Here is a 25,880-nt window from a genome sequence, read left to right as displayed (position 1 = left end):
CTTGTTTTACAAATAATAATAAACGTACTACATGCTGATACAGACTTAATGCGGTCTATTCTGTAACTGCAGCTCCCGCTAGCTGCATACGTATGTTCTGCATACGTCAGACGTTCAAGGCTTTTTAAATAGTAATGCAAATCTTAAAGCCGAAGGTTTACCATCCTGACAGGGAGCCCTACAAACACATTCTTACTCACTACCACGGGACACAAAGAAAATCTGCCCATTTTTCTACGTTTTTTGTCCTGCTGCTTCACTGTGCCCCTCCCTCTGTCTCTCCTCCCATCACACAATGCCGCGCCTGCCTAGTTTTTGAGCCACTGCGGTGCGTGGATGGGGCATGTCTAGTTCGGCGTTTTCTGGTTTCCTTTTTTTATCCGTTGTCAGACTCGCGCAATCAGCTTGTCATGATTTATGAATGAACATTACACCACTGACATATAAAACGTCTGCTGGATACCTTAGCACCCAGAAGAACTAAGACTTTCTGCACTGTGCGAGTCCCCATTTCTGTTTCCAAGCCATACTGCTGCTGTTTGCACTTTACTCGGAAATCCTTGTCACCTGGAGACATCCTTTATGACCATCACAAAGGTAAGAAGCAAAATAACACCTCTTGCTACAAAAGCAAAAAGAAATCTGGTAGTTACGAGTGTTTAAAACGACAGTATCAAAATTAAAACATTAGCAAAGCCTATTTTATTTATTTTTAAAGGTGGCAGGCGTGATCTACAAATTGTAATTGTATGACAGATTAGCAAAAAAAAGCCTCTGCTAAGGCTAACAAAACATGCATGTAGAATCTACGTTAATTGTTCAAACTCCCTTTCTAAGAATATGATTCTTTGGGGAAAGGCAATGAAGCGTGGTTATCTTGGGTCCTATTACGTACACAAACTTCCCACCCTTTCATTCTGACAGGACAAAAATACATTATGTAGGTTTGAATTGAGGATCATAATCCAGTTATGCCCGCGGTGGTTGCAAATACACGCTTGGGTTTTTTTTTTTTTTGTCTTAGTCTCTGTGGCACTTCTCCGGTGTCCCCTTGAAAGTGATGCCCGTTTTTTGGGGGGATTTGCTGGTTTCTAAACTCGGGATGACAGCGGAGCTCTCTCACCCCTCTCGAGGGTTATTAGGTGCATGCGGGCTGTGTGTGAGTGGACCCGGAGCGTGTCCGTCGCCCCATTTTCGCGCATCGGTTTCAATAGTAATTACACAGGGCTCTGGTTACTCTTTGTGCGAGGTTCACAGGTCTCCACAATACGCTCTGAAACTGCACAACACATTGACCCTGACCTGGGCCAGGGCACAGAGACAGAAAGTATTACTAATGCATAGGATCAGCCTCCCGCAGGGGTGTTAGAGTTTAATTTATATTCAATACCTTGTCCATAGTAATTGTTTTGAAAGTAGTTGTGCAGTAGCCTCTTGATTAAAGAGAACCTTTTTGTGAGTGGAAATCTGAATATGCAATTCCCTTTTCGTCATGTGTTGTACAGTCAACAGATAAGTTAACTTTGAAAGCGCTTCCAGAGAAGGCTTAGAGCGGTCCGTGATCAGGAATACTGCTAAGCCGCTCCGTGAAGGAAGCGTTTCTGTCTTATGAAGTGCACCTAAGGTTTCAATGGAATTGAAACGAGCAGAGTTTATACTTCTGTCAAAATAGGAAACATTATTTTATTATTTCTAGTTAAATGCCTTTTCATCTCTATGACCTTAAGGGATTTGTGTGTGCATGACGGGGGATCTGCATGTGTTAAGGGAACTCATAGTCAGAGTCCCAAGTACTGGGGACAGCTGTTGCATGCCTCAGTACAGGTGACAAAAGTTGAATCATAGTGTGTGACAACTAAACACTTTCATAACATCAAAGAAAATGTACATGCTGGTGGGAAACTTAGTGAGTGTGAACAAGGTGATTGTTATTTCTGGAGGGTCTCTTTGCAGAATTAAATAGCAGACCTGTAATAGTTTTAAGCATGATGTGGCCAGCAATATATTTCTTGCTTTTATTCAGCAAGGCTTACTGACAAGCATTTCTTCTGTCACAGTCAGTTTCTTTTTTAAATACTCTTTATAGTTTCATTCATGTCTGTTTTGAATCCAGTTGTTGTCATGAGCCAGTTTAGTTTTTACTTCTAAGAAAAAACATACCGAGTCCTGGGTCTTGGTGGTTAATTTTGTATCTTGATTTAACCAAGCTAGAAATTTGAAAGATTCAAAGAACTGACTGGAGAATTACTGTTAGAGTCTACGGTGTTGGTGCTTTTCTGTAAAGACACTAGTGCACAGGATTGACATTTCAAAGGGCCTGCTGGTGTGTTAAATCCGATACATTCATGATCCTAAGTTTGTTTCCTCTTTTTACATTTTTAATACATTTCAGTGAGTTATGTCTGCTCCTGCGTGGCTGTTTCAAAATGTGGGAAATATGACCATAAAGCTAAATCAGTGATCAAGTCTCGTAATACTATAGTATTGTCTGTTTTTAGTTTATTTCTTACAAGTCCCAGGAGATTTATCCCAGGGATTGTTTTGGCCAGGAAACAGTCTCTGATTAAATTTGGTTGGCAACTGAATTCCCATGAAATTGTAGATGGAGAGCAGTAACTATAGTAAATGTATAGACCCATGAATAGATAATTTTGTATAGAACCTGGTTTTGGCAGCTCCATTTAAAACTGTTCCTCTCTCACTTAGGAAGCTTGATGGCATGTAATGTTAAACTGGTTAGTCAATGCTGTCCTGCTCAGTATATCCTGGAATTAACAGATCTTTCAGTGTGATCTTTCATGCTCTTTTCTAGAGAATAGTTTGTAAAACTGAAAGACTGTCTGCTGCCTCAGGCAAGCCAATCGAGCGTTGAGATAAATAATAAGGAAACTATCAATTTACAACTTTGTGGACAGTTACATTGCCAGGTTTTACATTCCACTATAAAATGCTTCTTTATACATTTTTTCTAATTTTCGAATCGATGATGATTGATGTTTAAAAGAAAACCAAACAGTAAGGGACAGGATAAGCCCCGTGAGAATAGCTGCCATGGAACTGGGAGACACTGAAGTAGTTGAAGTGGTCTTGGGGTGGTGACTGACAAAACAGAAAAGATGTAAAAGCAAGCTGATTGACACATTATAGAGAAATACTTTTAGAACACTTGCAAACATTTTGATTTTTCCTGATAGTCAAACAAGTAGCTGAAATGAATCTTTAAACTTTTATGGATGCAGTGTATTTAAGTGTATAAAAGCATGCAAATATTCATTTGAACTACATTCTTAACCTTTAAGGTGTCCTTTGGTTTGTTATGGTTGCTCCATGGCTGAACTCTCAGAGAAAGGCCTTTGGCAACGTTTTTATTTTGTAGCTTTTTAGCCTTTCATTGTTTTAAAAACTGATACATTCATTAAGGTCTTCAACCAGTGGATGATGTATAATCATTCCTATTATAGTTCTTTCTCCTAAGTTATTATTATAAATGATTTTATTAATATGTCCAAATGAAAGCTACAATTTTTAAAGAATGTAATGTATATGTAGTGGACAAGTAACGTCAACTTTTCTTACAGCTCATTTACTGTGATTAACACTGTAGGTTTGTTTTGTGTGCATCATTCATTTTCAAGTTGGCTGTTTTGTTGAGGTAATGTTTAACATCCACACCCGAAGTTATCACACACTTCCATAAGATTAATGTCGGCATTCAGTAATTGGCAACCATTTCTGATCTGTGTATAGGAAGGCATTTTCTGTTCCAGTTTATGAGATCTGAAGTGTATCCTGCTTTAGTCCTGACAGTAGGATCTGGAAAAACTTAATCAGAGAGCTTTCTCGGTTAGTTATCACCATCTTATATTGTAATAAATAATGGCTGTAGATTAGCTACAGATTCTGTAAAAGGATAATATTGTTTAAGAAACACCTAATTGCGTGAACTTAAAAAACGTATTTTATCTTAATTTTCAGCCATCTCTATAGGTTGATGAAGCGGAAGGATATAATTTAAAATGATAAATTTCAATGTAATTTAGGCAGGAAATTTATCAAAGATGCTATTTCTGTAACTTTCATTCCATGCCCATATTGCCAAGCGTCTTTATATTGCTGATATAAAAGTGTAATCTATACACCATTTTCATTAACCAATTATATGATTGAAAAAAGTGGAAAACTTTAATACTAGCTAGTATTTCCTTTAAAAATCCCAGATGTGGCAAATAAATAAGTAAATATTTTACAACTCAAAAGAAAACAAATATGCCACATGCAAGGAAAATATTTTGTAAATTTACCCTTAAGAAAATTATAAAAGAAAACAAACTATTTTGTTTTTTTGCATACTGGAAATTGTTTTGAAAACAATTGTGAAAATGCATTGTTGGTGGTCCTTGTGTTTTGAGGGCCTAGTAGAAGTATTCACATACTTTCAATTATTTTACTGAATTATACATTTAATGCATAATACGCAGTTTTAAATTGAATGTTTTTAATCAAAACCTGAATGCACTAACCACTTTTATGACTGAGAGATGTGAGCTGATAAATGTCAGCAAAAACTGCAAACAAAACCAAATCTACAACATGTTGATTGCATAACTATTCTTTCCCTTTGCTATGGCAAACCAAAATTAGTTCTGGTGCACATTTCTTTGACAAGTTGCAAAATTCATTGAATAGACTCAATCTGCGTGCAGTAATAGTGTTTCACAAATAGTGATTTCAGAGTAAATAAACCTGTTTCTATACATTAGATCCCTCACCAGTGGGTAGTCAAACAAAGATTCAACCTTGAAGACCAAGGATCTTTCTTAAAATCTTTGAAAGGCACAGATCAGGGGAAAGGTATAAAAAATAAAGGCATTGGTATCCCTTTGAGGGAATAGAAGTCAATCTTTAGGAAGTGGAATGTGGATAATTTCATCCCACACTGTCTTGGTCTTGCTGTCTCAAATGAAAATTGAGACAGCAATACAGCCTGACCAGCCAGGCAAGGACACTATTGAGGGATGCAACTGTGAGGCCACTGGTGACTTTTAAAGACCTGCTTAGTTCAGTAACTGAGATGGGAGAAAAAGTTCATAAATCAACAATATCTCAGTCACTCCTCAAAGCTACACTGTTTGGCAGAGTGGAAAATCCTGCATGAAGATTGCCACAAAGCATGTAAGTGATGTTGCAAGCATGTGGCGAAAGCTTTTGTAGGCAGACAGAAAAAAATAGGAACTTTGAGGTTTAAACCCTAAGCCATGTCATGTCAGGTCCAAACCCAACACAGCACATCACTCAGTCAGCACAATCCTTACTGTCAAGCATGCTGGGGCAGCATTTGTTATGTTACTGCTTCCCATCAACAGGGACTTAACTTAAAATGCACTCTCTTATTGCTAGTGTCTTTGCTGATTGTTTTCAGCATAGTTTTGAAACATGAGAAAGTATGAGCTAAGTCTCAAAGTAACTTAAATTAAACCTGATTGTGTCATTGATTATAATGATCATAAGAATAAATCATTCCTTTAACTTAGGTAGCACTTTTAAAACACTTTCCCCATAGAAGTGTACATACAGTATGTTATATGTTATGTTAGCAGGGTGACACACATCAGATAGTACTCTCCAGCAGCCCCACAGTAGCATAGGTGAATAAATGAGAAATTACTTTAACAGTTTAAGAGAGAACCACACTGTACTTGCTCAAAATAGAATTTAGCCAGGACATCCAAGATTTAAGCTAGATTTTATGAACACATTTTTGGGATCTTTAATAACTAAGTAGTTAGGATCTTGGTTTATGTCTTGTGGAAAGGATGGCATCTCCTATAATCTTTGGCATCAATTAGGAAGAATGGAAGATGTCACAGTGGCAACCTGGTTTTCCTTGGAACTCTTACATCTCAGTAGTAACTAGGCTGCGCTTAGTTTATGAGATCTGACGAGACCAAGCTTGAAGGTGCTAATGCTGATAGCTTTGGTTCGTGTGAAATATACCATGAAACTGCTTGCTGAATGTGTTAAAAACAAAAAAGAAATCCGCTGATTAAGTTAAATAAATCAGGCTTTGAGAATGATATTATTTTGCTCTTTTGAGAAGTGCAACACTAAAGTAGCTTGGGGTTCAACAGTACAATGCTTTATTGCTTAGATTCAAGCACTTCCCCCCGTATTGTACAGAATACTGAATGCAGAATAAAGAAGTCATTATGTCACCATCCAGGTGTCATTCTTCACAGTGTTTTATTGTTTCAGTAGGATAGGATGGGATAGCATGCAGTTAAAGTACTTTGGTGATGATAATGTTCATCCACTTACAGCTAATGGGGTCTGGTGAGAGGTTAAAAAGCAAAACTGAAGTGTTCTGCAGTAGGTATATGTATGTGACAGTAGTAAATTGAGAGTTTTACAAGATGATTTCAGTAACATGGTGTGCTGGTTTGACAAAAAGTGTGAGTTGATTCACACAGAGTTCATGGGCTCTGGACCACAGAAAACATTCAATTCAAACACTTTGTATGCTGTTCTACTTCTTTTAAAGGCAAAGACAAAAAGTTTTGATCTATTTACATTTTCTGTATAGAATGCAGTATTATAAATATGTAATCACATTCTTATGGATATTTTAAAAACCAGAATGATGTATTATATAAACGACAGATGTAATGCATAGACAAAAGTATTCACATAATTTCGGTACTTTTTGTTTTCTCTTTAGGCATCTATTACTACACCACTCCAGTTTTAACACATGGTCACTGGCTCCCCATTACCCATCAGCACCTTCAGTTTGAAAGTTTACTCTTAACATTTAAAGGCCTGTACACCAAGTCCCCTTGATTCTCACCATCTTTCATTACTCCGTATGTACCAAGCAGGGCTCTGCAATGTGTTAAGACACATCTTTTAATTAGTTTCTTGTTATAGATCCAAGCATCTCAGGGAACATGCTTCAAGCCACCTTGTACCACTACTCTGGAACTCACTGGAGCCCACCAGTCGGAGAAATGGGAACTTATTTACAGCTTTTAAATCTAGACTAAAGGCTTACGTGTTTATAAAGTTTATTCCTGTTTGTCTACACTCATCCATCAATTTTTAACCGCTTCTCTCAATTCAGGGTTAGGGGGTTAGGAGACTATCCTGGCCAGCAACAGATGCAAGGCATGGTACACCCTGGATGGCATGCCAGTCCATTGCAGGGCACACACACAGACTCAGACACACACACTCACACCATTTCTAGTTTTCCCAGAAACCAATTAACCTGCCGATATATGTTTTGGATTGTGGAAAAAACTGGAGCGGACTCGGGGAGAACATATAAATTCCACACAGATGGCAACCCAGGTCTGAAATTGAACCCAAGGCCCATGCTACTATTGGTCATGCCATCCACATTTTTTATCTCTTATCTTTAATTCTTGCTGGATTCAAGTTGGATAGCCTGTCTTGTCCTTTACCTTTTTCTTTAAAAAAACTGTTTTTTTTTTATATAGCAGAGATGCTAAGTCTATCCAAATGCTACAGTACATTCCAACATTTCAGTCGCTATCAGTTGCTTCTATGTTCTGGTATTTAAGATTTCCTGTTCCTGAAGAGATAACAGAAGCACCCAACACTTACCTCTGCACTTATAAATGAGCTTTTTACTGTATGGCTCCTCTATATTCTGTTCAGTTTTTCTGCCTGTCTAGAACTCTTATATAATGCTCATACAAGTCGTCTTTACGTGACTGATATTTTGCTTGGCATTCCACATCAGGATTGAGTCCTGGTTATACCTGTGTAGGTCACTTGTGTATCTCGGCATCTGATTTTGCTCTACCTGGGAATATAGGACTGCCACCTTTCAGTGACTTTTTAAATAGATTGTTGCTTTGGGGGATTTTTGTATTTTGTATTGAGAGAGATATTTTGTGGATAACACAATTTTCTGTCTCTTGGAAATAAACTCCAACATTTGTTATTATTGAGTCGTATGTGTCGAATTAAACTGAACAATTGGTGGGTTGTAACCATACTAAAATGCCAAATATATGAATATGAATTGTAAGCTATGTCATTATTTAGAATAATAATTTATTTTAATTTTTTCATAATTTAAGCGGCCTATTCATTGATTGTTTGAAAGGCATAGGCTTTGCCCTGAAGGCAAGAAAAAGTGTTCTGTCAACAGTTAGTAAGCATGCCATATGAAATCAGATTTACATACCAAGGGAAAGCATTTTCTCACTTCGAACATTAAGTACAAAATCAAAATGAATGAAGGGCATCATGGTAGTGTGGTTACTTAATGCTTCTGCCTAATCATAAGTTTAGTTCTGAACTAAGGTACCTTCTGTGTGTGGTGTGCATGTTCTTTATGTGGCCTGGTAAGTTTTCAGGATGTGCTCCAGTTTCCTCTTACAGTTGGACAACTGTCTAGGTTCACTTGTACCTCTGAATTGTCTTTTGGATGTACTGAGTGAGTGTGTGTCTTGTGATGGGCTGTGGTAGGCTCTGGCTCATTATGACTCTGTCTAAACAGTTAATGAAACATGGATGGAAGGTAAATGGAGTTCTTTCCTGCAGCACTCTTGCTAGCTGAAACCCCCCTGTCAGTATTTTGACATACTGTATAATGGGACAGGGAAATGGCCAAAAGCAAGTGGTAAGGCTTGGAGGGACTTTTTACAATGTGTAAATCCGATGCCATCATCCACTTGCACTGATTGATAATGGACAATCACCTCCCTTGGAATGTTTTGTTTTATTGCAATGTTAGTTTGATAATTTGTTAGAATGTTAACGAATTGTGAGAATGTTTTCTATTGTTACATGTTGTTTTGGAAATAAAGTTTATTGTGATAGAAAGAAAAAGAACATATGCTGTAATACTGGAACAAGTAATTGGTTTATTCCATGCTGAAAGAGAAGAAAGAAAACACAACGTTTCAGCTGTGGAGGCTTTTTCGGGTGTAAGGTACGCTGTAATAATACAGATACCGCAAGCAGAGGTAGGCAGTGATGTACTCATTTAATAAAAAAAAAACATTTCATGGAAAAAAGAAAATCAATCATTTTTATTCTAACATAGCACCCTTCAGTCCAGGGCGTTCTTAAGGTACCTAAGTGATGCATATAAAAAGTATAGAAAATAAACACACAAAAACAAGTAAATACAGAATTAAAAGAAAGAAATTGATTCTGAATTCAAGGCCTTTTGAAAATAAAGTTTTGGCAAAATTTAAAAATATCGGCAGAGGCTGCATTTTTTCTGTGGGCAGGTAGAATATTCCAAAGATGAGGGACTACACCTGAAAAATCTCTGTCCTCTAACGTATGATGTGAAGTCCTTGGAATGTCATGGAGCCTAGAACCAGTGCAAGGAAGTGAGTGAATGTGAGGATGTGAGTGGATAGTAACTTTGGAAGATACACAGGAGATAGAGTATTCAGTGTCTGGTACAGTAGGTCAACAAGAGAATTTTAAAGTGAGTTCTGTAAGAAACTGGTAGCCCATGCAGTTTTTTTCTGTAAAGGAGAAATATGTTGGTCAGCCCTCAAATGACACAGTACTGGGTATAAATAAGCTGTAGTTTTTCAAAATTCAATACTGAGAAGAATCCTATATTGGAGATCTGTGATCAGAAAAAAACTAAAATGGGTCCTTAATTCTGTTTGCAGAAGAGCGATCACAACAACAAAAAAAGTTTACAACTGATTTAAATGCCTGAAAAAGGATTTAGCTTCAATGGATGCATTATGCAGATATGACTGTCTTGTTTGCTCACTCTTTTGATTTTGAGTTTCAGTGTAGATAAGGAGGCCACTGTAATTCTGTGCATTGTTCAAATCTGGGCTTTTCATTTATCTTGAGTCATAAACAATCCCCTTATCATGGCTGTGTTATTGCAAGAGCTGCAAACACATATCTGAGCTTTCTTTGACTTTCCTCCTCTTTTGTAAAATGTTGGCTGGCAAGTCAGGTAACATAGTTCACATAATGATTTATGGTGATTGTCCATCAAGGCTGTGTTTGTGCAGTTTATTTAAGCATTCAAACATATTCCATCACTTGCTCTTTTTTCAAGGTGTTTGGAAACACTAATTCCTTTAATACTATTTAGAGACTCCTGTCATCCATGCTGTATCTGCCTTTAAATAATAATTTCTTGCATATATGTGATTCTTTTCATCCCAAAGGATCCCAAATGCTTTACATATATGAACGGGCTCACTTCATTCACAGTGGGACCTTGGTTTAAAGAGGAACTGCAATGCTATATTCATATTTCAGGGTTAAAAAGGATCAGCATCGATGAGTGCATTTCAAACCGCAATAAAAGTAAGCAATTCAGAACCAGACAACAAAACTTGCAAGGTGTTGTGGCCTTATCACTTTGTAAACAAACGAGCTTGTGAATACATCTCCTTTAATCCATTAGAAATATTGCTTTTGGTTTCGAGATGGTTTTGCCAACAAGTACTACTAATTAACTCTGCATGCAGATGGCATTGGAACATTTCTGTAGCAAAATGTGTGCTGCGCAACCTATACTTATTAGCGTGTACATCACATTACATTAGTCATTACGGTGACTAGTGAGCAATAAGGGCCACTTCACATCGTGGAATACGAACCGGCAGCCTTCCAGCCACAGACGCAGATCCTTAGCCACAGTGCCATTGCCCCGTGGTGAAAATGAAATGGAAATGAAAACGAAAATGTGAAAAGATTTTAAATAAAATATTAGTATTTAATAAAATAATACTTTAAACAATATGGAAATTGTAAAGAAGACTAAAGCATACTTGAATACCACGTAAGAAAAACAAACCCTCTAGCATCACCTTGATCATGAATACAGACAATCTATTCAGATGGTCATTTTGACGTAGTATTTGTAAATATTTTAAATTTGAAGAAATGAAAATAAAACAATGTACTTTTTCCTTGTTAATTTTACAATGGCACAATACTTTTTGTATTGTCAAATCATTGGAAACTGAAACATCTGACATGCTCTATATAAGAACAAGATCTGTTTTCAATTTTGGGTTCTGGGAAACATTGTAACAAATAGTTATTGGATATACATTTCAGAGTCTTGATTGTGAAACCAGGAAACAAACTTCCTTGTTTTGTGTCTTTCATTTGTAGGAGGAACAGAGAAAAACAAATTCCTTCAAATTCCTGACACTATTGTTATCATATTTACTTCTAAGTAAGTGGTGGTTTTGAAGTCTTTCTTGCACGATGAAATGACAGTGAAACAAATCTCTTCCACAGAAAATGCAAAATATTGTATTTATGATTTGTGTACTGTATCAAAGTCCCAGAATGGAGACTCCCTCCATGGTAACTGAACCCAGAGCAAATAAACCCTTGAACTTCAGAGTGAGTAAATTGTGCTGCATTAGAGCTGTAAATTGGAAGGCACTGACTTCAGGCCATTCTTTAACTACAACACCCGAAATCTGTGATACAGCAGGTGGAATCGTATTTTTTTATTATTTGCAGTCTGAGAATTCATCCTCTTGCAGTGTATTGGCAATACTGTATTTTAAAGATAGGAAGGACACTGAGGTGCCTGTAACAGTAATGCCTAAGGTTATAGATCTCATGCATTGTATTCTTTGATTACCTGTTTTTCTATTTTGTGATACTGGTATTTTTACATACAGTTGCAGATACTTCAAAACCACAAAACTAAGTAATTATATTTAAAGATCAAGGTTAACATGTATAAATATCAAACTCTATACTCTATACTCCACACATACTGAATATGGTGATGCTTATGTGCTTATAATCCTATAACAGCAACACCAACACTTTGTTTATTGCACAGCACCATTCTTTGTATTCTCTGAGATTAAATGGGATCAAACAGGTTGACAGGATAAATGGAAGTGTCTCTAAACTAGTATTTTAAGGTTTTAAACAGAAAACTAATATTCTAAAGATTAAACCAGCAAAGTGCTCACCTTCACAGCTCTTGCCAAGCATTACTGGCTGAGATTTGTTTCCCTAAAATTATGCATATCAAAATAAACATCCCAAGCAGTAATTTAGAAATGAGATGTGGATTAATAGAAAGGGAGTGAGTTGTAGGTGACACTGGAAAGCAATTCTCTGCATTTGAATTTAGTATGTAGTTAAAAGATCTGGGCTTCTTTCATGTTGTTATTTTCATCAGCACTCCCTGTTCATTAAAGCAACTAATATCTTGTTCATACCCACATTTATTATATTCACTGAAAAATATAGTTAAAGATTTGGGATGTGTAGTATAGAAAGAAAAATCAAGAGAACTTGTTGACTGCTGGAGAAAGTTATTGGATGTTGCTTACTGGTGTTTTGCTGGACTTGAGCCACAAGCTTGAGCCTATGTGTACATTTATACCAGTGTAGTACTGTGCCTAATGTGCTTAATACAGGAACTGAGGAGTGTTAAGAGGGTTTAGGTGTAGAGTATATGAATTTAATTGTTTACAACTTTGTTTTGATATGGTTCAAGGAAAGGGTGCTCTTGGAAAATAATTAAAAATCTAGTAAGGAAAAAAAACAGTATTTGAATTGCATGGTTATGTTTGTTCATCGTTATATTTGAATATTCACTGGATTTCTTTACCATGCAAATCCATGAAAATGGGATCCCCCCAAAAACTGTTGTCTTTTCACTGACATCAGGAAATACAGTATTATCCAATGATGAGGCAGTTCTTGGATTGTCTCTGTGTTCTGGCAATGCCAGCTGATATGTAAAAATCCATCCACCCATTCTCTAACCATCTCATATACTTATACCAGCATATACCAGTCCATGCAGGGCTTTCACAGGCACAGACTTGGACACACTCACTCCAGGGCTAGGTTTCACAGTCTTTGGATGGAGAAGCACCTGGAGAAACTAATGTGAACACAGACAGAACATACAAACTCCACAGAGTTGGCACCCCAGGTCTGGAATTGACCCAGGGCCTCAGTGCTGTGAGGCAGTAATACTAACCACTGCGCCACCATGTTGCCATATAATATATGTTTTTTGTAAAATTACATGTATGGTTCCTTCCAGTTAGTGTGAAATTAACTTATCCTGTTTTTTGAGCTGTGTATATGTTATTTATTTACTTGTTTGCCCTTTTACAAATTTACCACATAAATCAAGAGGGGTTGAGGAATTTAAAATTTGAAAGCCTGAGTACCTACTCGACAGGGTCAGCCGGCTGCTTGTCTTCAGAGTTACACAAAACATGCATGAATGTAATTCCACAAGTGCACGCTCTTTGGAAACAAGTCTGAAACCAGATAAAAAAAGTACAGTGCCACATCACAAAAAAGCTATTTTGACAAGGCATAGGAGTCCTGGAATCAGTCCACAGAAGAGCAACTAGATATATTTTCTGATTTGAGGAAGTGCCAGAGTGTAATTTTGGACAGCAAAAGCTGAGAGGACCTAATTCGGGTATTATACAGTAATCTCCAAAACAGATAGGGAAAACCAAGAGATGTCTGATTCCTTGTTCAGTAGTACAACAGCAGGGGTGTCCAAACCACTTCTCCACTCCATTTAGTGCATCTACACAAAACAGAAATTCAACATTTTTGCCAACTCCAGGAAGAGACAGGAACAGTGTTTGTAGACATCAGTGAATCAGTAAGGAAGGTGCTGGCACCATAAGAAAGTGAGACTAGTATCTTTGGTTAATAGCCTTTGGTTAATTCATAGAGAGCAGGTATTCCTGTGCCAAAATTCATTAGGCTATATTATTTACACATATTGAATACAACGTGTCGTTGTTCTGTGTATGTGTTACTTCTTGACAATCAATACTGTACATCATATTGTAATATAATAATTGTAATAAATAGTAATATATCACTTGTATGAGTGAAGGAAGTGTATGTTCTTAGCAAGCAAAAATGTGTTATTAGGAAGTTATAAACTTTGTCAGTGAAGGAAAAAAAACATGTTCTGATGATTTAGGGGTATCTTCAAATACCACGTCTATTTCAAACTGAAGCTGAATTGAGAACAGTGTGCCAATTTGTAGCAGAGGAAAAGCAGTGTGAGTCAGGGATGGAACAGAAATTCCAGTTTCACAGCAGTTTCCTCTATTTCATGTTTTACAAGCAAGCTCCTGTCATGCTATTTTACTCTTGTCCAATGAGAGAATTTGTAGTGTTTGTCATATTGGCCTGGCTCCAGTAAATCTCATTGATGGAGCAAAGGAATGACTAAATTCTCCACAAGACTTGTAAAGTTTAAGATAAGCTTGAAAAATGTAGTTTTGCATGTTGGTTTATGTGCGTGAGACTGCAGCTCATATACAGTATACTGTATTTTCCTGTCCTCTGCATCGCATGACCCCCAAAATGATGATAAGACACCTTATGCCTTGAATAATAATAACAATCATAAAAATAACAACAATAATAAGTAATTATAATGAATCGTCATTGTGATCACCATAGTTACACTTTTTTGGACACTCCATTCAAAGTGCTTTGCTGGTAATGAGGACTCTCCTCCACCACCACCACTGTGTAGCCCCCACCTGGATGATGACATGGCAGCCAGAATGCTCCTGTTTGCTATCAGCTATCAGTGGGGAAGAGAAAAAAGTAATGAAGCAATGAAGTTATAAATAATTATTGAAGCTCAATGAAATGAAGTAAGGACGTTTTTGGTTCAACATCTTGTATTTGTTCCCCAAATGAGCATAAAAGTATATGGTAATAACTGGAAAAGATTAGGTTTGAGAAATCATAGCAATTAAAATCCTATAAAAACTACAGTGGCACTCCTATGATTGAGTGATACTTTAAACAAAGCACTTTTCCATTAGCAATTAAGATATCCAAATCCTTTTATATATTAATTGCAAACAGTTATAACTATTAAATACAGTTTTACAATTGTTGAAAATCTAGTTCGCTAAAGATTTTGTAAGGTTATTTTAACATAATTTAGGAAACTGCCATTAAAAAGGGTCTAAATACTTAGATGATTTCTGTTTTATTATAATAGGCGATATTGGCTCTTCACTGTAAAAATCTTTACAAATATATTCTGTTTTGTGTTTTACTAGATATAAGCTGTAATTTGTTAGCAAATAAAATATAAAACATAATATGAAACTTAACATATAAATAAATAGTATGTATAAAACTTCTGTCCATGCCAAATTCAGTCACAGTTAAATGCTTATGCACCATTTTACAAATAATGAAGGCACAAAAAATAATTATGATTAACATCTTATGTCACTGAATGTATGTTATACCAATTCTAGTTTACTTGAATGAAACAAGAAAAAAAGACAGTTTTCCCAACCTTGTGTTTTTCTTAGGGTGTGCTAATGTTTTATTTTGATAATTAAAAGAACAAATACCAACCTATGTAACAACTTTTGCCGCATTTTTTTAATGTAAGTTGAATTGTAAAACTAATGCTGAATTGCAATTGGAGTAATACCTGTACATATTCTCTTGAATAAGAATGGAACGTTTTAACCTTTATTAACGTTTATTCTTAATTTTAAATGCCTTATGCCCCATCAGAAACAAGGAAGAAAGTTAATTCCGTGGTGCTGTATATAAATGAGGCTGCCACCTCTGCTCCCCACCTTCCTCTCAGGTCCTGCTCTACCAAAATCCCCATTCAGAGACCTGTTTTATACTGTGTGGGACCAAATGTAACAAGACCACTTAGAAGGTGCACTTTGGAGTGGCAGATACATATGAATTGTGCCTCATTACTGCTAGCCTGCAAGAATGTGCCCCCCAAGTAATGCATTTGTGAAACACCGTGGGTAATCAGCGCTGTGGTGAGAAGGTAATTTTCATGCGCACAGAGGCGCCAATTTAAAACATCTCTTGGCAGATTTATGTGTTCTCTAAGAGCCCTAATTTGAGACCTTCTGTGAAGTTGGAGCTGTGTTGAAGGCGCTGCCATAGAAAGGACATCCTAGACATTGATTAAGACAACACAAGGGGGACATGACACAGTACAAGCAGGGCACAGAAACTACTGTTACTTTAAAACTTTAAACTTTTATGACCTCTGAGCTGTAAAGATTACTTCACAGCCTGTGAGCAAAATAGTTTAGTGATGACTTTACACATATCTACTGACTTTACCGAGGGTTATGCCAAATTAAAAAATATCTGTTATCCACATATTTTTCCAGTTACCTGTGCTAATGCAGTCATACCTGTAGGTGGGAAAGACAGTAGGTTTGCTAACTTCTGCCTTTCCACTCTTGACTGATCTGTGATTTATGCTCTTATGATAAGGATTTCCCGAGTTCGGAGGACTGAGAAATGGTCGTTGGCATCGTCCTGTAACGTTGAATTGGGCATCTCGATCTAGGAGAAATGAAAAAAAGTGGCATGTCATACATACAGTTGCTTGTTAGTAATACACTTGATGTTAACTTTTCCTGAAAGTGTAATGATTGCTGTTGCCCCAATGTATTGCTGACTTTTATTATATTGTGTGTTATGCCCCTTCTCCATCCCAGCAGGCAGCACTATAGAGTAAGCTTTGGACATGACACTGGAAGGTTGTGGGTTAAAATGCTGGGTAGGTATTTCTGTTCTGCCCTTTATTAAGGTACAGTCCCTGAGTTTTTCTACAATGTTTGGCTTTATAAATGTGAAGAAGGTTGTTTTGGACAAAAGTGTCACAAAAATAAATTAGTAGTGAGGAGAAGGAAATTGAGAAATCTGCCCATAGTAGTTCTTATGTTTACCCATAACTTTCCCCTTTTGGTTTCACACCACAGAATACTAAAGCTGCTTATGTGTCATTGAACCATTCTTCTTACTGAAAGCAATTTTAATTTATGGCCTGAAAAACAGAATATTGGCGTTTCATTAAATTACAAGGCTACATGTGGCAACACTGATTGTTTTGTGGGCAGTTATTTAGGGCACGTGAACATTTTTTGAAGTTTGAAGTCTTATACAGTAGTTCTATGAGCTGTACCTGGACATAACAGTTATCATTAGTTTCCCCACTGCCGTTCTGAAAACAGTCAGTTATGGGTTGAAGCTAAGAAACAGCTCCTCCTTATCCAACAGCAATGAGAATCAGTGTTAAATGGAAAGTGGTGGATCCCGTAGACTGCTTTCTATTCCCTGCCCATAGCTTCCTCATGCCCGACTCCTATCGTCTATCTATCGTCTCTATGCGATGACTAAGTTGGCAGCCACCAGGGAATTACATCTATGTGACAGTGTTTGATGTGACAAACATAGATTTAAGATCCCCGTAAATAAGATGAGGATACAGTCTGGATTGCTTCCAGGTCTGTCAAGACATGGCTTGACTGGGTGGGCCGGGATTGCAGTGCTGTGTGAGGTAATAGACTGTAGGCAAGCTGAAGCTGTTGAGAAGTTGGTTCATAATAATATTAATCCTGCAAGCATGCATGCAGACCAGCTGCAAAGTGACTCATAGCCAACCTTACCTTGTTTAATATATTTTGTTATTATGCATAATACCGGTTATACAGAGGTGTTTTTTTTTTCCTTTTAGATTTATAACAGATTACAGAAAAAAGGGCCTTGCACCATTTATTAACTGTTACGAAGTTACTAGGGCCAGCAGCTACTGTGTGTCACCCTGCAGTTCATAACTGGTAACTCACAAGCTTAGTAGGTGCTAGGGGAGCCAGTAGGGAGAGAGCCAGCACCTTGATGGAAAACCTGGCAAAGCTAAGGATGCGCCGGAAGAGCTGTTAGTGGGGCCAGTAGGGGGCACTCACCCTGTGGTCTGTGTGGGTCCTAATGCTCCAGTATAGTGACGGGGACACTATACTGTAAAAAAAAAGAGCCGTTCTTCGGATGGTACTTAAACCGAGGTACTGAATCTCTTTGGTCATTACAAATCTCAATGCGTTTCTCGAAAAGAGTAGGGGTGTCACCCCGGCATCCTGGCCAAATTTCCTATTGGTCCTTACTGATCATGGCCTCCTAATAATCCCCATCTATTAATTGGCTTCATTACTCTGGAACATCTGCCAAAAACCCACATGAACACAGGGGGAACATACAAACTCCACACAGATAGCACCTCAGGTCTGAAATTGAACCCAAGTCCCCAGCTTGATGAGGTAGCAGTGCTAACCACATCCTGGAAACTGTATCAAGTGGAAAAAAGAAATCCTATGTCAGTATTTAATAAATGGACTTGTTTTATGATACACTTTCTGAAAGCATGTTATAGTCCTCATGGTTTATTATGGTGTTTTTCAAGTAACTGTAGAAATAGTTTTGGATTTGATTTGGCCTTCCCTTCAGTGCCCAGCTGAATATTAAGCCAGGCTATGCTAAACAAAATATCAAAGAAACCACACTGGAATTCTGTCTCCCACTGAAGCTCTGGTGAGGCCACCAGTACGTATAAGCAAAAAAGTTTTTTAAGCATTAATCAAAATTGTTTCATATATTATCTGAAATACTGAATTTCTTCAGGGGTTATGAAAGAGGCACTGCATACTAAAAATATGAAAATGCTTTCAAAAATCAAGGTGGAAGACTAGGTAAGGTTGATTATCTAGTCAATGAATACATTACTGGATTTAATTAAAAACATTTCCTTGACTGTTGCACGTCACCATAATGTTAATGGTTTTCCCCCCAAGGCTTTGATAACATAAAGGTTATTTAACATGCTCTACGGGGCTGTAAATTTGATCAGTGTGCCCTTGTGATGTTAATGTGCATTTGACACAACAAGGACAGTACAGAGTCATTATGCCTCTTTGAAGAAGTATTTTGCATTAACACATTCTCTGTCTTTGCAGCAGCAGACATTAAAGATCTTGGGCCTCTTAAAATGACAGCTGTCCCTCTCTTTTAGATTATTTCTGGATTTAAGTGACTGACCTTCAGAGGGAAAACATCCATTGTGATGCAAAATTCCAAAAAAACCTTTACCTCAGTTAGGCCGTTAAATAGTTCTTGGGATATTGTCTCTGCGTTGAGATAAGAGAGTGTTATCAAATTAAATCTCTAACATCCTTAAATATCTAATTCAAACTCATCATATAACATCATATATCAGGATGTGAGACAAATCAGCCTACAGATTAGTGTCTTGCTTAAAAAAATTAGCAATGATGTACTGTATTTGTAATAGCTTTGTGAAGAGTAAAACTCACACATGCCATAAATAATTACTGGGATTCCATTAAATTCAAAACACAACACATAAACACAGAGGTCGCGTTTTTTCACGCCTCTAATTATCCCTCTATATAAAATGGAAGTACAAAGGAAAGCTCTGTAGCTACTGTATGTAGAGACCTCTAAAAGTTTTCTGTTTCCCTGGGTTTTAAAAAATGAAAATACTGCATCAGGGTTAAAGTCAGAGAGCGCTTTAAAGACTACAGGAAAATGTTCATGACCACCACATGTGACAATTAGACTCCAAAAGAATCCACAAAAAGCTGAATCTACCACTTCCTATGGATGTACCAAATTATTAAGACATTTAAGGCTACCAGCAATGGCAGTCCTGTTAGGAATACAGTGTATCTAGTGAATCTTGCCGCCACAGGCTGTGACACCACAAAAAAACAGTGACTTGAATTCACCAGACTGACAATTAAAACTAATGTTTATGACCAAATTAGAATCTTTGGACATACTAATCAAATGTGTCTTAATAACTTTTCTGTTTTTATCATTTTAGAGTGTGACTATACTGTATGTAGGCATCATAGTTCCAGAGTGGTCAACCCTGCTGCCTTGGGTCCAGGTTCAGTTCTGGACTGGGGTGCCTTCTGTGTGGAGTTTGTGTGTTCTCGTCGTATTCACAGGTTCTTGGGGTACTTGTATTCCCAGCCTTTTCTCAGGGTTTCAGGTTCCTTTGTGCCATGCTAATTGGTGTCTCTAAACTGCTCCTGTGTGCTTGACTCTGTGTGTCCCCTGGAATGGACTGTCATGCCTTACAGGGTGTAGTAGGTGCTTGCGCTCTAAGTTTCCAGGACAGGATCAGGGTTACCATATGAATATGCAGGTTCCTGTTAACAGATGGTTAGAAGTCTATACATATGTAGAATAGTTACGCATAGGCATTTGTCTTTTTCTTGAAATAATGATTAGATCCTGAATAGCATATAGGCAGTGCAAAACATGGCTGAAATCATTGCTTCCTGCTTCTCCATTTCTGCATTCAGTTCCGTAGTTCCGTCTTTTAGTTTTTTTTTCAAACGGCAAAGCCAGTATGGTACAATTCCACTGAACTGAATTTAACTCAACAATGTTCCTGAAGATCTGCGTGGTAATGTGTTTAGGGGTGTTTATTGGGTAGTTTAAGGGCGTGAGATGTGGACTCACACCAGGCATTTAAAGGAAACAATAAGCTGGCCTTTGTGCAATATTGCTTAAATGGGTAAACAAATAAACAGGAGGAAGAAAAGCTTTTGTAGGAACTGCAAGCAAGAATAGCATGTTGTATGTTTCAGTGGTTGCAGTATAAAAAAGAAACAGGCTGTTAGTAAGCTGAAGTTTGTATGGCAACTGGGCAGTCAAAAACTGAGCTATAGACCCTGGTTGGCAACTGCAAAATAATTAATTGTGTTGAGAAAATGGTCACAGTAAGTATCAGACTGTGAAAACAGGCAGGGGTTGATAAGTTTGAGGCATTTATCTGCATAATATGGTAATGTTTTATGTATACTGATCTTAAACTGTCAGCTTTTAACAAGGGCTTGAGAGGCTATAATATAATTAAGGAAGACTGTGTTTGTGCTCCTAGAATACTTGCATGTAATCTGGTAAGATTTAAACATAAGGCAGAGAAGGACATGTTATAATGTAACATGCAGCACTGATATACAGATATTTGAGTGTTGAGATATGTCAGTTTGCTAATTCCAATTGGAAGATGCGATTTGTATAACTGCCTGTTGCGCTCACCATTGACATATAGACCTACTCGGTGTTGAAACCGGTAAGGTTTGGCAACATTCCCCTAAGTCAAGGCTAAACCAAAAAATTCCCAGAAATGGAGTACAGTATTGTACCACCCATATAAGTAATTTTTTGCGTTTAGAGTGAATTGAAGTTGGACAAAGGTAAGCATTAATTTAACATCACTATTGATACAGAAACAGAGCTCATACCTTTAGCAGTGTGCATTGTTCTAGACTTAAGGTAGCATTTGTACTTTTAGGACATAGTGAGGTAAGCCTAGACTATGCTTCTAGAATAAACCTCAAACTGTTATTAAAAAGGTGAAAATGTGTATAGTTTTTTCCGTCTGCTCTAGTTTCCTCCCATCTCCCAATGGCATACCAACTACATTTAATTGGTGTTTCTAAATAATGCAAACAGAATAATGAATAATGAAAGCAATGTAAGTTTCACAGTCTCCAATAGATTTGGGCAATCTGATCCACAGAAAATGTGCCCTTTTCTGATCTTCAGAAAAAGGCCTGAATCAGCAGAAGTCCAGTTAAGTCCTAACTCTTAAGATAGTTGTGCTTGAGAGCCTCATACAGTGCATGAAGAGCACAATTTTAACATCCACTCTAAATTTCACATGAAGCCATCATAAGAGTTGTTGAGGTTATAAATCTTTCGTTTTGCCTTAGGTGTTCAAGCTGTTCTCTATTTTCCCCATGATGTTGTGATTCTAGTGGTGCTTTGTGTTATTAGCTCCTTTAATATGTAAGGCCATCAAAGTCACTTCCAGAAGCTTCTATTTTACTTTTTGAAGATTTGTGAAACTAGGAACTGACTAAAAAAAGTCTGAAGACTCATAGTCTCTAGGTTTAGCTTTCTTAGCATAGTTTGACCTTGTTTCTCTTTGATTTTCCCTTTTGATTTCTCCTTGTGCTTGGATCCTTTGTCTTCTTAATTATGACCCTTGCTTGTGTTTCTGTCTGTGTTCCTGGATTGTGTTTTTGTGCTTGTTTGCTCTCCAAACCAACATATAGTGTTATTACAAGCCAGGTGTGTTTTTGCATGTTGTGTGGTGCAGAACTGAAGAATCCTGGTCACAATCATCTAGTGACCCAGGCTCAAATTTGAATAATAAAGGTGCTGCCAGGTAAGCACCTTTATTGTATGTAGAAATATTGTAATATTTTTACAATTAATTGTACATAATTAGTCATTATTTTTGAATGATAGTTCAGGTGGGTAGCTGCGTCAGCATGCGTAGGCTGCAAAGGAACAAGTAATAGGTTTATTCCATGCTGTTAAAAAGAAGAAAGAGAACACAATGTTTCAGCCGTGGAGCCTTCTTCAGGTGTCCACAATAAATCATGCATTCAAAATCATATTTACAAAGAGAACATCATTCAAAAATGCAAGTAATGTGTCCACACCTGAAGAAGGCTCCACGGCCGAAACGTTGTGTTCTCTTTCTTCTTTTTTTCAGCATGGAATAAACCTATTACTTGCATTTTTGAATGATGTTCTCTTTGTAAATATGATTTTGAATGCATGATTTATTTGTATTGAATAATGTTGCATATACATCTACAGTTTCTTGCTAAATGAGCTTTTAATGAACAAGGTTGTGAAATGGGATTTGGAGGCTACTGTACAAGCTACATGATTCGATTTGATTTAATTCTTAGTCACGCAGTTTCAGTTTTATGAAAAAAATGAAACTGAGGTGCTGTCATTCATGATAGAAATTAGACATAGTAAGGCAGGCAAAACTGACAGAAAATCAATATAGTTGCTGTTAGTGAAATGGAGCCTTCAGCCTCATCAAATGGAGTTTTATTTAAAGTCAAACATAATCTATTGCCAGTTAGACATAATGTATAGATACTGTATATGTTGAGAAAAACATTTGACATTATATCTCATTACTACTTGTGAAAACACCCTGAAGCTGCAATTAAATTGGTTTAGCTGCTTTCTTCTTTAAAGAAATCTCTTGCTACTTGATCCCTTGTGAGGCCGGATGCCCATTTCAATACATATGAACTACAGCAGGAATCTGAAGGTCATGTTCGTGGAATTATCTGTCTGAAAGCAATGTAAGCAGCCATAACTGTAAGCTAATGCAGTTAGCTAATGGAATTGATCTAGTTATGTTGGCACGATTACTCCAATGGATGGATGAGATGCATTAACTTCAGGATCCCTTTTGTTTACTCTCCCTTCTGCTTCAGGAATGTTTTTTTAAGGCTTTGGGAGTCAATGCAATTTCTGCCTTTCTGATAATACCTTTCCTTTCTGATAGTTGCTTTCGATAAGAATAGTTTGTACTAATAGCACTATCATTAGTGCTATCTATTTTGGCCTGCTTTCTCTTACCTCCTCCTTTCCTCTTACCTCTTTAAATGAGCAGATAGAAAAAAAAAACACCTCTCACCTTAGCTTCTTAAATTTTTAATGTAACCAGTCAGGACATTAGGAGAATATTTGGAAGTTATTTCACTTTTTTTTCTTATTTTAGCCAACAGAGGTGGCTGCTTTATTAAAAAATGCCTGTATTCTTAGGTCCTTGTAAGGAGTAATGAGAATTTAAGTGCCTTACTGTTATTTTAATAAGGGCCCACTTGTGCTTCCTTTGCATGTACTTTGCAACTCCTTAGAGATACTCTGAATTCTCTGGTGAACCATTTTTTATTTGTTTTAAATTTTTCAAAAGACAAACAATACCACACGCCCCCCCTCCCCCAAAACATTCCCAGCAATCGTTGGGACCTCCAAAATAAAAATAAAATAAAATCGGACAGGTATGACAGAACAGCCATGTAATAAGGTTTTGACTGTCAGCTGCATTCCAAACCCCCTCATCCCATTCCCTAAACTGTGGATCCAAGCAGGAAGAGAGCTCCATGTAAAGAATGTCAAGATAGGCTTGTCTAGCACTGCCTGTCAAGAGAGTGTGGAGGGTACCAATGCAGTCCCACCATCTTTTTAGGAGAGCAGCCACCCAGATTCATTTCTGTTGTGTGAGGCTGCCATTAAGGTATCGTTATCGTTTATCTTTGAAGGTTCTCAGTGATGGCAAGGCCTGCCCTTGTTCTGAATAATTGACAAAGAAGAAGACACCTTTTCTCAAAACAGACTAGGAACGAGCATCTTATGGTAGTGTGTACATAGTGAAAAATAATTAAGTGACTCATTTCATGATTGGTATTTTTGGAACCCAGATCTACAATGTTACATTATTGCTCAAGGGAATTTCCTAATCCATAACATTCAAATCTGTATTCCAGATCGTAACAGCTGCTAAAAGCTATTACAAAGTCTCTAACATAAAAAAATACAGAGGAAGCTAATCTTTGCGTTTTGCCCCAGGCTTTCAGCAGGTCATGCATTAAATGTATAGATAATCTAGTCCCCCCCCCCCCCCCCAGGACATTATAGGTCCACATTACAAAACAAAGGTGTACAAAAAAATAGAGGTGGTAGTAAGCTTGTCTTGTGGTGTCAAGTTCAAGAACAAGGAGTGACCATCTTGCCTTAACAATTGCCTTAACAATTTTCAAGAGTGTAAAATTAGTTTTATCAAGTAATAGAGAGGGGACTAGCTGCATTGTAAAGGCATTTATGATTATGGAAAATGGGTATCTTCAGAGAAAAAATCTTTCCACTAATAACCAATTTGTATTTGATTACATACTTATAGGTTCAAAATGTAATCTGCAGTATCTAAGGGGAACACCAGTATAAATCCTATCTGTATATATGAAGAGACTTTTTTCAATTTCTTTAATGTCCATTCTACAGTATCAATATTAAACCAAAAAAATCTCAGATCTAGGAGTAGAAATAAAATTTCATCACACTGCAGAGCAGAGAATTTAATATATGGTCACATTCCTTTCCGTATTAATTTTATCATGCTGTTTATCTCAGTATATCTATGCCTAAAGGCATAGAGAGATGAATAAGAACAAAAAAAATTCAAGTGAAGAAGTGTATTCATTTTTTATTATGGAGATGTGAGCCTGAAGAGAACTGGGAAAATGTGTTCATCTGCTTTTTTAAAACATTTCTGTTGTTTAATTAATTATCTCATTGAAAAACAAAATGCCATTAAAACTAGAATTTCCTTAGGATTCCCTCATACTCATTTATTCTAGAAACAAAGGACAATGGATGTCACTGTCTGAATATTTTACTTGAAACAGATCTGCTTTTCTGCTTAAGCCTGATGTTCAGTTCTTTAAGCCTGTCAGATCGGTGTAGGACATTCTTATAAGCCAGGAATTTACCTGGAATTTATCTGTGGTAAAGGGTGATTGTTTTCCATGAACATGAAGGTGAACCTGCTGCAAACTCTCTGGCTGGTTGACCAGGTGTTGTCTCAGGACAGGAGATATCTGGTTGTGTATTACACAATTCACTCGTGGTGAGCACTCTACAATACTCTCACTTTGATTTTTCTGACACCTTTTTGCTGGGATCTGTAGCAACACCAACACATTAAGCACATTCATTGACGCCCAGCCAACGTGTCCACAATTTTTTTTGTGTTTTAAGTGGTCTGTCGTACAGTCTCACGGACTTAACTTCTCCAGGCTCCTAAGTATTTAATTGTTTCTCTCTCTGAGAAATCTGTCTGGTCTTTTTTTATAGTTGTTCTTCACACACTCTGATTTTTTTTTACTAATTTCTCCATAAATCACTATTAACACAGTCAGGCACTAAAGTATTCTCCTGAGTCACTCTGTTTTGCCTGAACACTTGGCATCTTTCAACTCAAACTGTAGTGGCTGATCCTGTTTGGCCAGCGACACCTCTCTGTCTTCATTAACCCACTTGTGCCCCTGACACAGCAGCAGCTGGTTTGTTGCTCCCTCTCTCACACTCTGTCCCTGTCAGGCTGCACACTTGTGTGCTGATGGTATAGTCAGAGGGTACAAGGAACTCCACTTGTGCTGTCTAGACTCCATCTCTCA

The 25,880-nt window shown here is 37.3% G+C and overlaps 1 protein-coding gene across 2 annotated transcripts in view; it reads left to right on the top strand.

The window, feature by feature from the left end:
• Positions 1 to 313: 313 nt before the first annotated feature.
• The window catches only part of coro2aa (coronin 2Aa), a 77,434-nt gene continuing 51,867 nt past the window's right edge, over positions 314 to 25,880 (top strand). For both annotated transcript variants that reach the window (XM_015345280.2, XM_015345282.2), the window contains exon 1: positions 314 to 597. In XM_015345280.2, coding sequence (XP_015200766.1) covers positions 583 to 597 — 15 coding nt within the window. In that variant the 5' untranslated portion in view covers positions 314 to 582. The remainder of the gene's footprint in view (positions 598 to 25,880) is intronic.

Source organism: Lepisosteus oculatus, chromosome 1 (assembly GCF_040954835.1).
Source record: "Lepisosteus oculatus isolate fLepOcu1 chromosome 1, fLepOcu1.hap2, whole genome shotgun sequence".
NCBI lineage: Eukaryota > Metazoa > Chordata > Actinopteri > Semionotiformes > Lepisosteidae > Lepisosteus > Lepisosteus oculatus.
Note: the sequence above shows the minus strand (reverse complement) of the source record. Positions and strands in the feature narration are given on the sequence as shown.